Source organism: Xenopus laevis, chromosome 9_10S, assembly GCF_017654675.1.
Source record: "Xenopus laevis strain J_2021 chromosome 9_10S, Xenopus_laevis_v10.1, whole genome shotgun sequence".
Taxonomy (NCBI): domain Eukaryota; kingdom Metazoa; phylum Chordata; class Amphibia; order Anura; family Pipidae; genus Xenopus; species Xenopus laevis.
Genome location: NC_054388.1, coordinates 6142797 through 6155795, shown reverse-complemented (window position 1 = coordinate 6155795; position 12999 = coordinate 6142797). Strand labels below are relative to the sequence as shown.

Below are 12999 nucleotides of genomic sequence, written 5' to 3'. Positions count from 1 at the left end.
TCATAAGGATATAAGATGAAACATAACATATGGTGGGAAGATGGCAGAACGTGTAAACAATAGAAAAGGTGAGGGGCGTAGAGAGAGTGGGAGGCTGAACAAGAGAAGAAAGGATCACGAACAAGAGGAAGAGGTGGAGGAATAATAAAGAAAAGGGATGGATAAATATTGAATGAAGAAGAGAAAAGTCTCTCAGATGATACTGGGTGGCAGATACAAAGAGTAAAACAAAGGAGCATAAAAGGGGCACAGTGAGAGATAGAGAAGAGCAAAAAAAACGTAAGACAGCTGGACGTAAGGTGAGTAAATGAAATATTCAGGTCACATGTGCCCACCTGCAGGGTAGTTCTCACAGTCACGATAAGCTTAAGCCAGCGGGGAAATTTCCCTATCATCTTGTTCAGGAATGACACAATAGTATCTCCATAATCTGGTTTGTGGAACTCCGCTTCATTCAGCCCATCTATCAAAATGATGTAATCTTCATCTGGAATCTTCCTTTCTGGAGTTGGGTAACAGAAAGGTGGCTTATTCAAACGAATGGACTTCATCAGTGAATCAAAAGGGAAGCCAGAGTTTTACTAGCTCTACCCTTTAGTCTGGCATATGCAGGACTAGTTATGTTGGATGGGTAATTGTATGGCAGGTCCAAACAGCATGAATGATTCTGATGGCTTCACCCAGAACCATGATGTGGATAAGAGAAGGCTTCCCACAGTGTGAATTAATGACCCGGCGTCTCGCACTCTCCCATTGTATGGGTAAGAGCTGTAATGTATATGCTGGGAATCACGTAGACTACAAAGGCAAAGCACTGCTGGGAAACCTCAATTACTCAACATCAAAGGTGGTCTTCACTGCTGCAACTGATCAGGTGTATGTAACTGCATGCACCGCACTCTCTAAGCGAGAGTCTATGACAGTACTAGCCCACACTTGCTCACTGATCAATTTAACCATTGAAATACCACTTGATGTACTCGTGCGGACATTTTGGCACGACAGACACAGATCCCTTCAGCTGGATCACAAATGACCAAATCCCAGATGTACTTCAACCCCAGAATTCAAATACTGGTGATAGCTGGCTAATAGAACCTACACACGAGATCAGGTTCTATCTAATCACTTTGGTGGGACAGAGAGGTACTTCAGCCCAAGCATTCATATACTGGGGATAACTAAGTAAAGATCTAATAGGACCAACAACAGAGATCATGATCTAGCTAATCCCTTTGGTGTGATACAAAGGTATTTGAACCCAAAAATTCTTATACTGGTGATAGCTGAAGTATCCAATTGGACTTGCAGCAGAGATCATAGTGTAGCTATTCAGGTGTCTTAAAACAGCTAGTCAATGTGGCAATTATTCTTCACTTAATTCCTAAATTGGAGTACACTTTACAAGATGGGATTCTGTTCAACAAAGACTTAGGTCAGTAACAATGTCAGACATTATTACATACAGGAAGAGTAGGGTCATGGAGGCTGAACAGCCCATTAAGCTGACCGGAAGATTTATATTCTTATTGTTTTATATACTTAAAGTAGAACTAAAGCCTAACTAAAGAAGTAGCTAGAAAAGTTGTACTTTATGTTTTGTGCTTCTGTACCAGCCCAAGGCAACCACATCCCTTTAGCAGTAAAGATCTGTGTCTCCAAAGATGCCCCAGTAGCTCCCCATCTTCTTTTCTGCTGATTCACTGCACATGCTCTGTGCTGCTGTCACTTACTGAGCTTAGGGACCCACTCACAATATACAGTACACATAGAATAGAAATGTCACAATATAAGGCTGATTAGTAATTAATACAGATAATTACTACATGGCAGCACAAAAACCAGTGCAATTAGCATCAGAATTTAATAATCAGCCCTGTAGCATCAGCTTATATTACAAGGGAACCTCATTTTCTGTTGGATAATTAGTGACGGGCCCTAAGCTTAGCTTCTCAACAGCCAATCAGAGCCCACTGAGCATGTGAGTGTCACAGACACTTTCCAAGATGGTGACCCCCTGTGACAAGTTTGAAGTCCTGGATCATTGCTGCTATTGACAAGCTGAAACTTTAGCCTCGTGCAATAAGTTCACTATATAATATATGGCTTTATTTATTATTTATTTTTAGGGTTTAGTTCTCCTCTAATAGGCAATGTCTATCCCATATGGCAGCAGTGATGTTTCAAAAACTCTGACCAATAAACAGAGAGCTATTGTTCTTGAACAGCTGGGCGGTTGCAATGTCATTATCCGCCATACAGAGCATGCACAAAAGATGAATGTAGATGATAAAACATGATTTCCATATCTATATGTTAAGGGCTGATAACTAGAAATACAACAGTGACCTTTACAGGAAAATGGTGCAGAGCGACTGAAGCAGCTGCCTACAGTCTGAGGGCACTTATACAGGTAATTACTGCTTCTTCAATCCTCTTAAGTGCAATTGTACATCTGTGTTCAATACTAGACCACCATGATGAGCTCTAAAGACAGTGGGTGCTAATTAGGACAACTGTTAATATGGTCATTTAATTATGCACAGGCAGCCCACTGGGACAAATCTTTTCAATATCTGTTGGAGACCCAGCTTACCTTTGAACAGATTCTCCAGTGGTTCTAGTATACCCCTGCGAAAAGATGCAGCCGGATCCTGCACACAGGAGCGCAGACTGAGAAGACTCTGTAGGTGGGGCTCACGCAGAAGTTGTTCCCTGTAAGCCACAAGATGAGGGGCCCGGCAGAGCAAGGCTGCCACATTATGAACAAATTCAGGGACTAAGCAGGTATAGGCATTGTCAGCCTGACAGTAGTGATATGCCACCACCTGAAATGAGAAACGGAATGAGAAAGAGGAGTTCAACTGCAACCCTGCTGTATTTCCAAGAACACCAATAGCAAGACATTGTCCCACCCAATGAGACAACTGAACGACACTGTGTCTATTCCATAGATGAGCTCCAGTCAATATGTCTCCATACCTGCGCTGCTATTCTCCTCATTGCTTCCTCTTGCCGCCGGCGCATTTCCGGTGTCCCTGGGCAACTTCCAGTGGTAATGCCCGAGTGCGTCTGTCCTGGTTGGCTCAGCTCCCTATTTGCTTCTGAATCTGAAAGGCACCGAGATGTAACATCAATCTGACGGAATAATAAATTCATACCCTTACATCATGAGACGTGATTGGATTCCAAGCCTCCGTCATTTACAGAAAGTCCTAATGCATTTGCCTGTTATACGCTGTAGTCAAAATGCTGCTTTCAGTTAAACTAATAATGGTAGTGCACAAAGCAAGGGCTTTACTATTCCGCTCTCAGCATCCATTTCTCTTCATTCTGTATTAATGCAGCAGTTGGGTGTCAGATGAATGATCCAATATATCTTATAGGGGGGCTCCTTTTGCCTAGAAGATGTATTAGAGCTCACTCTATTAAAATCACCAGACATCCTGTCTCTCTACATGCAGGATTTGTGCAAAAGGCAGTTATTGTTAGATTTTGTTTGTACTGGAATCAGTTATTTGAGTGAGCTCTAATTCATCTGCTAGGGAAGGAAGTCTCCTTATAAGATACTGTATTTTGGATCTGACACCCAACTGCTGCACGAAGAGAGAATGAAGAGAAACAGATGCTGAGAGAGTGATAGTGAAGATAAACTTGATTATTTCAGAAACAGTGGAGAATATTTAATTGATTGTATTTACAAAGTGTCTTATTTCAGTATGCTGAAGCTTTTGGCTAATACATAGATATTGAGCTTTACAAAAAGCTAAAACATAAAAAGTGTTTCACTTGAAAATGGTAGAAGTTTTGTTGTTTAACTCCTATGTACACACACCAAGTCACACTGAGCCAATAAGGAAATGCAATAACACATTTTAGTCCCATTAAGGGCCTAAGAATAGAAAGACCACATGATGGCATCAACGTTGGCCGTCCCTGGAGGAGGGTAATTGGGTGATGTTTCAGAGAGCCCTGCGCGTATTGCACACAGCTCCGTAATTCGCCTTCTTTTCATCCACACATAACATTAACCCCATGTTAACATTCTAGCCCACCGTAGCAACCATTATCACTGGCCACATAAATAGATTCCCTTTACTTGCCCAATGTGCTGTCTGTAGGCAGTGCACACTTTCTTCATTGTTAAAGACATTATTATTAGGCCTAGGTTAATACAGAATGTTTCCATGTTCTTTGTATTGTATTGTATTTATGTTGGTTCTAAGCCAGTGGCCCAGGGAGACTACTTGTTAGGGTAAGGCCACACGAGGAGATTCGGGGAGATTAGACTGAGGCAACGTTGGGCGACTATTGAAAATGCATCGCCGCGTGTGCATTAGCACAGGCGACTTTGCGTTGCAGCCTGTGGGGAAAAACGCTGAGGCAGTTCGGGGAGATAGTCGCGCAAAAGACGAGGCGATTAGTCGCCAGGTGACAAAATCTCCCCGAATCTCCTCGTGTGGACTAGCCCTTACTGTGGGTTTTAGTAGCTACTGTTGCTACTGTTAAATTTTAGAAGATTACATACCACATTATATAAAGTGCAAAAAAGGCTGGAATCTGCACATTGCATTCTGGTTCTTTGGCCATTTCAGAGCACAGAGACCTGCTAATTTCCCCAAAAATACAGGGGCACATCATAGCCCCCCCCCTCTAACTTGCTCATTATTCAGAAGATAGGAGTGGCATGAAACATAGGCCACAATGCTGTGTGTATAATTAATATAATGATTCTTAACCTGCGCTCGAAGCCCTAAAATTGGGTTGTCCTGCTGTTTATTGTAGGTCTTCATGAAAGACTGAATCAATAGTCAGTAATAGAAAGTAGACCCTGGTGGTAGTAGCAAGACACTCACGTTTCGGGGAGGCATGCGGGCTGTCAGAATTGATCTGTCGCAGACGCGTCCCGTGGCAGCTTAGCGCAACAAGCCGGGAAATGATAGCTGTTTTCCCAAAGCCGATGTTACCGCAGATCACTACTCCCCGGTTGACAGCATCATCCTCACTCTGGAGCTGAGCATCAATTTCATGGAAGAGCCAATCACGTCCCACAAACATGGTATCCGTGGTGATACTTGGTACCTCAAACAACAGTGGTTTCAGGGAAATATCTGGGGGCCGGTACGGTGCAAAACGCACTGGGGAGAAAAAAGCAGAAATATAATGAGACAAGTGCAAGTGCTGAACTGTGGGGAAACCAAAGTTTGTCCTTGGATACAACCTGATATATTTGTATAATGAGACAAGTTGAAAGAGGCTGGAGTAAACCTAAATCCTTATTCTTTGCCCTGTACTCAGTGTACCCCACCTTTCAACTGAACCAGAAATTCTACAATTGGCAGTCAAGCTATGCTGTGTAATTCAAGCAGGGGAATCCTCTGATGCTGTTCAACACTGAGCTTCCAACCCAAGCATCTGCTACTACATCTGGAAGCCCTCAGATGGGGGTGAGCACCCCTGATCTAGTCCAAAATTAACAGCTGCCTTTCCATACAGCTTTCCCATTACCTCTCAGGTCCTGTGGGGTGCGTGGCCCGGCCAAGGTCTGACGTGGCATCCGCAAAGAGGTTCGCAGTGGGGTGTGTCTCTGCTCATCCAGATAAGCAAGGTCTTCCAGGTGTGCAGAGCTGGTGGCTGTGGATAGACAACATAGAAGAATTAATGGAAGAACAGTTAACAGGTGAAGAGCGAAAATGACAGCAAGACAAATGGGGCGGGATAGGAACCTGGAGAAATACAGAGGTAAAAGAGAAAGTCTTTATATGGAAATTACAAATAGACTCCAACTAAGTCAAGGTTCCGAAGGTTGCTTTTCTTGCTCACTAAAACTATGGACCTTCTATGTCAGAAAGATGGTTCAAAACTGGCACAACTCCATATCCACTGCTACAAGCTCCCCCCAAAGTTTGGCTTTACAATATAGATCTACCTTAGCCTTATCCCCATATCCTTATGCATTAAATTATCTATAATCTCCCTGTAAACTTAATCCCACGGGTGCTGGAATATCCTGGGGAGCAGTAGGGAAGGTTGAAGGCACACAGTGTTGTGGTGGGTTCATACTCTGCACCCATATCACTTACAGCCAGAGCTACTTTTAGAAAGAGCATTGATTGGATAATGTGTCAGCACATTACAGTTTACATATAAACTAACTCCATAAATAGGAAAACAGAAAACCTGAATTACACTAATGAAAATGGCTCTTTAAATTAAGTTAATTAGTTGCCATCTCAGCACCAAAGCTGCCTCGCCACCCCCATTCCTGGTACAGATACAAATGATTTTATATAAGGTTCAAATAAAATTACTGTGCGAAAGCAATGTCCAACCAGCAGCTCTCTGCCTGTTCTTGGACAACTCCCGCATCACCGGTCCCTGGGATGCAGAGAATTGCAATTCATCAACAGCTGGAGGGCTGCAGCATTGAGATCTCTGATGCACATTATAAACAATAACAAACTACTGTTACTATGCCCTTTACACTTTTGTGCATGTTTTACCCCATGGGGGGCCCCTCTAATCCCAACTCAAACCACAAGCATAGATAGTTCAGCAAGAGAAACCTGTGAAGGATTAGAATGACCCGAATGCATTCTGGATCACTAAGGAAAAAGGGGGGTCCGATGACAGTCCTGGTTGAGAAAACAAGAGAAAGGCAAAGCCTGACTGAAAGAGGTGGGCAAAGAGTCGAACAAAAAAAAAAGAGAAAGAGGGAGAGCAATGACATGAATGGGAATATGGGGAGGAAGAGAGAACCTTTGGGTAATGAAGGTTGGATAGGAGTGTTGTTGTCTGACTTGTACCACTGGGAAAGTCACTATTAGAATAAGCTCCCACCAGTCTACAGCCTCATATATGTAGCACCTTGCATTATGGGTACTAGAATGCACCAGCACCATAATGGTCCAAGGACAAGATCTTTATACTAAACAAGCTGTGCTGCCTCCAATGCAACAGTAGGCACTGCCTTTGGCAGCGAAGAGATTAATTTAACATCTAATGCTTCATTTACAACACCCTCCTTTCCCTGCCTCCATCTGCAGCCCCTTGCGCCCCCTCCTGCAAACCTCCCCCTCAAACACCCACAGAGAAACAGAGGTATTAGCATTCCAGACACACACCACCACCGACTTACTGGGGGAACAGCAACAAAAACACAACTATCCCAACAGCACCGTGCCAGCTTAATAAGCGGCGTCTCCAAACCCAGTCCCAGTCAGTGGCACTCACCTGCAACAGAGTTGGGTCTTGGCATGAGGTAGAGTGGGATCGACTGTACAGACTGGGAGAGACCAGTGTCCAGTCCCCTCTCAGGGATCTTGTTCAGGCTGAAGGTAGAGGCCATTATGTTTTCATCAACCCGGTAGAGGCAGGAATCCATGGACTTTTGGGCCTGTTTCACACACCCACGGGAGCCACTATCCTTGCCACTCTCTGCCCCATATTTGGAGCGGTCCATGTTTTCGGAGTAGCTTGTCAAGGTGGCTACAATGAGAAAAGAACATGGATCAGACCCTCATACGACACGTCTATAGAGATTACACACATCAATTTGCATTCTCCTATGAGATTCAACCATTGGAATGTCCCTTCTGCTCAAATCAGATCCTAACTTCCCAGAAATTGTCATAGTGCAGCTCCACAAAAGATCCTGACTCAGCTGCTTGTAAAGGTGCGTTGGCCCTGCAGTGTCTGGCAATAGAATTTCAATGCTCACAAACATACTACGGAGGAGCAGCAGCGCATTTCACTCTAGAGAAATCAATTCCGACATGTACTTGGAGGAATAACAGGCTGAATCTGATACACTGATCCATAATCTCCGAGAATGGAAAACAAAAGGGGAGACATAAGTAGCCTGTTCCCCCCAACACATAGTCAGAAGTGAGAGGTGGGAAGAATGGTCGATAGGAGCCATAGGCTTGATGCTTATTGAAAGGAAGGGCTGTGAGCAATACATAACAGCTGCAGAGATGCATGCGTTGTATATTCTAGCCATGAACACAGTACAGCAGCCTCTATAGTACTACGTCAGTATAGACTGAGCATAGCGTATAATCTTTCACACTCGGAATTCAGACTACAGGACTGTCAGACTGCTAATATCTAAAACTTAACTCTATAATGTATTTATACATATACAGAAATGCAACTATATCGAGGGGCTCCTCCTCTCATTACTCCAGATATGTCAGGTTCTTTGGGCTGATGGGTCTCATATTTATATGATTGAACCTCAGCCCCCTTTACCCCAATTAGAGCCATCCTTTAGCCAGGGTTTCCTTACCACATTTCGCCATTCACCAGAATTCCAAGAGTATCTAGGCATCTACGAGGTCGTCACACCAAATCTTGCTCTAATTGACCTCCAACATGGGAATTCTGTATTCTCCCCAAATCTGGTCTTCAGACTGGGCATCCCACCCCCAGTCCCACTGTTTGGGAACCACTACTTTAGGCAATATTAAGACAGCTGATTCTGCCTGATTCAGAAATGCCACTGTCTCTTTCCCTTTCCCACACCGTTCCTCTGCAAATGAAAGTGGCCATGGCAAGGATCAAGCAACACAGCAGCAGCAGTTTGCTAAAAGCGTATCCACAGAGGTGCCATCTTAGCATAGCTATTCCCCCAACTCTTAGCCAAGTATCTTATGCATATCTTCCAATTGCTTATTGGCCAACCATAACCAATTAATAATCATATATAATATTTTACATACAGTATAATAGATATATTACATGGCATTATAAGGAATGATACCGCTCTAATCTATATTAGCACAATGGTTTAATGCATTTTGAGCTCTATACCCTTAATCACAGGCCCCTAGACCCCATGGTTGATAATCAAAAATCATAAGTATCTTCCCCTGTAATACACAGGAGGCAGCCAGTGAAAGCAATGAACATTCTATTTATGTTTTGAACTGCTCACATATTCATTGAATCTTTTTAGTTCTGCGCGTCCCATTTAAGGCTTGTTTCTTGTGTATTTTATAGCACATAAGGGAACAATGTGCGCAAGGTGGTGCTGACAGTTAAACCCACTGAGCTGTTACGTGGGAGTATCCTAAATAGTGTGGCTTTTATAAGCCATGGAATCCTCATCACTCTGCTTAGGCTGCCTTTGTATAGGCGCGCAGACGTGTATGTACCACCAAAAAACACTGCATACGGGCGACTTATCCGTAGGAATATTTCATCAAAGCTCTGTAATATCTATTCATGTTTGCAAGTGACATTTTTATTTTGCTAAAAACGATTTCTGACAGTTCTGCATGCGCATGATGGTCCGCCAGATGGATTAAAAGGGGGGTGGTGGCATATGCAGTCTGATGAATGACGTGTATTACTTTTAAGCACTGAGATGATTCTATCAGCAACATTCACTATATAACTCACTGCCGGCAGTCGTGATGTTCTACAGGCAGCGCAAACTGTACCAATTATGGTTGGTTCTTTAATTAAGTGTGGGGTCAACTGGGGACAGGGGTGAAAAGAGGCTGTGACATCGACATAGACATCGATAAAGATAAAATGAGGTCCTACGCATGGTAATGAATTGGGGCCACAGGGCTGCATCGGTTACCAACAACTCAAGGAGTAGAGGAGGACTTTTTTGCTCAGACTGGGCCTACACTAAAAATGGTTGTGTTCTCTGTCACTTATTGTCACTTACTGTCAAGATAAGTGGGGAGGTGGCAGGAGAGAACAAGACTATAGCTCTTTTAGGAGAGAATTTGCAAAGTTTAAGCTTTAAAAGCAGAGAAGATAAATATGAAGCATGAATAGCATGAGGAGAATGTTTAGTGACCACAGTGGCTTGACAAAAAGCAGCAGTGCGCAGCCATCAAATAATTCAGCACAGTGCGTTACTCACACAAAAGACCCATTAGATGCAGTTCCTGCCAAAGGCAACTTAATCCAACAAGTCAACATAATGTCCAGTTATAGAACCATCCATCACATGCTCCATAATGGATAATCTGCCAGGCATGCTCAGTCCAGCTGATAAATGGAGCATGCTCGGCACAGTTCACCTTGGCCAATGTTCAACATAGGCTTACTCACCAATGATTCCGCTGTCCCTGCTCTCCAATGTGGAGGTAGGGCTGCAGTCCTTGGCAGGAGCTGTTGTGTTGGGGGGTGGGAGCGTGGAACAGGGGCTGCTGGCAGGGGGAGAAGCGGTACTGCTTGTCAGTGTGGAACAGGGGCTGATCCTCTGGGTGACTGCAGAACCCTGTGAAGGGGTAACACACTGAGTTAAGAAAGATTGCAAGAGGAAAAAAATGATAAAATGACACCCCCTTCCACTCATCACACATTGGCACTACCCCATTCCATTAACTGAGTGGCCTCCTGCTTCAATCTCGTCACATAACAGAGTCCATACACATAGTCCTTCTCTTTCCCAACCTTTTATATTTCCCTCCAGCTCCATCAATCAGCAGAGAGAGCATATTCTCAGTTAATGGGAAAACCCAAAGCACGCTCCTCTACTCAAGTGCCTTTGTTTTCTGAGGGGCAGTTAATCTGTTCCTCTGCTCAGTCTATTTCTTGGCATATTCTTAGCCTTCCTATCCAACCCGGGTGCTTCATCATCCTTATTCAGCCTCTGAAACCCAAGATGGTCCATTAGACTCACATTTTCTTCCAATGCTACAGCAAATACATATTGATTTATTATGAGCAGGGAATCCCTCCCTTTTGTACTTCTTAAGACTGAGCACTTCATCTTGAACGTAATTGAATAGGTTTATATTTATTTATGTGTTATAATTGTATTGTTTCCCCCCATTTGTGTTATGTACAGCACTGCCTATGCTTTATAAATATACATTGATCAACCCTTAAGCTTTATTTATATACACTGACATATTCAATAGTACCTTATAGATAATATAAATCATTCCCATCACTTCCTGTCTCAATGGAGCTTACACTCAAAGGTCCCTATTTCACACACACACACATGCTCAAGTCCTTTTGCTTCTGCCTACTCATCTAGTTGTCACTGATCTAAATGTCCCCCACCACTTCTGGTCAATGCAGCCCCAATCCATGCCTGCTCTGCTTTCTCTTGATCAGGACTATCCAGCAAAAGAAAGGCCATGGGCTGGGTGAAGCCCTCTGATGCCAGAGTGTCCACTACTTAATTTGAATGATTCTCCCTTTGTTTTAAATGTCCCACTGCAGGGAAGAAGCTAAAATGCACTGCAGTAGATTCTCAAGCTTCATTCTTGTGTGACAACCATTGAGTATTGGGCCCCTACATGTTCATAAGCCATACAATTTATCATCCTCCTTTGTCTCCAAGAGCTTTAGTTTCTCCACTCCATTGTATTCATCTCAACCGGTGAACAACTGACTTGCCTGTTTATCCATATCTTTTTATAGTGTATCTTCAGTGGTTTACAACCATCTCTTCCATGGAATATCTATTTGACGCTTCCTACAACCATATCTCTTGCTTTAGTCTCTGTGGCCTGGTCTAAATTCTACTTTCAGATATAATCCCTGTCCTGTTTCAGCGACTCCCTTTATCTGATTCCTGCTATGCATGCTTACTGCAATTATATTAATTTGCCCACTCTTTATGGAACTGGCTTGCCATCAACCCCCGCCACCTTTGCTATTCTCACCTGTTTGTCTTCTTGCCAGTCTTCTGTCACTTGGTTTTCCTCCTGCCCCTCCATGCTGTATTGGGGAACAGCCGCCTGGACTTCACCGACTTTCTCTCCCAGGAGGAAACCCAATCGGGTCATGAGGGTGTTTGCAGCCTCATCAACGGATGGAGGGGGGCCCAGGACCGACTCGTCTTCCCCTAGAAAAAGAGATAAAACAACATGTCAACGGTCTGAATATGTGGGACATCTGAGACCATTAATCAAGTTGCAACACAGAAATAAGTTCAAACTCTACACAAGGGTGTTCTCTTCCATGGTCACAACGGCTGTGCTGCACTAGAAAAGGTGCTGTTTGCGGTAGATACATCTATAACTACATAACAGGTAGAAGACAAAGGTAAATGCAAATCCTTTTCTATTATATGCCATGGTACTTCCACAATCCTGTCACTTCCTATATAACTAGGACACAAAAACTCTGAACAATTTAAAGAGATGTTCACCAGTCTGTAGAAACATATTAAATGGGGATCGTATGATTATAAGCTGGGTTTATCTTCAATCATTGTTCCCTAAATAGAACATACAGGATGAGGCAAGGCAAAGCTCTGCTTGAAACTTGTAATTTGTTTAATTAAAAAGTCCAGCGCATTAAAAAGAGCGTTATCTGTAATTTGTCCTCCTGCAACCTCCGCGTACCATCAATATTCCATTCACGTCATTGTCTGCATTCTCTTTATTTAAAGCAAACACAAGCAGAGATAGGTGTCTGGATGCCCGGATCGAACTCACAAGCTTGTGGCACATGAAATAATATTCATTAGCTAGAGGCCAAGCATAGCGTGCTCACATATAAATTAAAGAAGTTTCTGCCGCTGCTGAATGGCATTCATCAACAAGGAAAAGCTTCCATTTCCATTGGAAAAGCTTCCATTTCCATTGGAAAAGCTTCCATTTCCATTGGAAAAGCTTCCATTTCCATTGGAAAAGCTTCCATTTCCATTGGAAAAGCTTCCATTTCCATTGGGCAGACACTGCTGATATGGGAACATATATAGGTGGTTATCAAAGTTAATGGTAGGCTCAGTTGATGGGACTCTGAAGTCCTACCTCATTGGTCAGGCCGCCTCCACCCCCCTAACCTCTAACGCAAAGGCTACACTTTTAGGGTTTGAGAGAATGTTAGCGAGGGCAGGGATGAGGACTGAGAATGCATCAAGGAGGGCTGACAGATGGAGGAGGAAATATGGAGGATGGCTAACCATGGAGGTTAGACTCCTAAGTCCTGACAACTGGGTCATGATATATCCATAAGTCAGAGCTGACACATTAAAAGGTGTATATGTGGGACAATGCAACTGTCAGATGA

General features: G+C 43.4%; 1 protein-coding gene across 6 annotated transcripts in view; it reads right to left on the bottom strand.

The window, feature by feature from the left end:
• LOC108702563 (protein TANC2) overlaps positions 1-12999 on the bottom strand; it is a 200926-nt gene that overhangs the window by 20396 nt on the left and 167531 nt on the right. For all 6 annotated transcript variants that reach the window (XM_041578957.1, XM_041578953.1, XM_041578954.1 and 3 more), the window contains 8 exons: positions 11646-11827; positions 10075-10243; positions 7234-7488; positions 5509-5634; positions 4857-5138; positions 2983-3110; positions 2597-2828; positions 336-502 (listed from right to left, as the gene is read on the bottom strand). In XM_041578957.1, the coding sequence (XP_041434891.1) occupies positions 336-502; positions 2597-2828; positions 2983-3110; positions 4857-5138; positions 5509-5634; positions 7234-7488; positions 10075-10243; positions 11646-11827 (1541 nt within the window). The remainder of the gene's footprint in view (positions 1-335; positions 503-2596; positions 2829-2982; positions 3111-4856; positions 5139-5508; positions 5635-7233; positions 7489-10074; positions 10244-11645; positions 11828-12999) is intronic.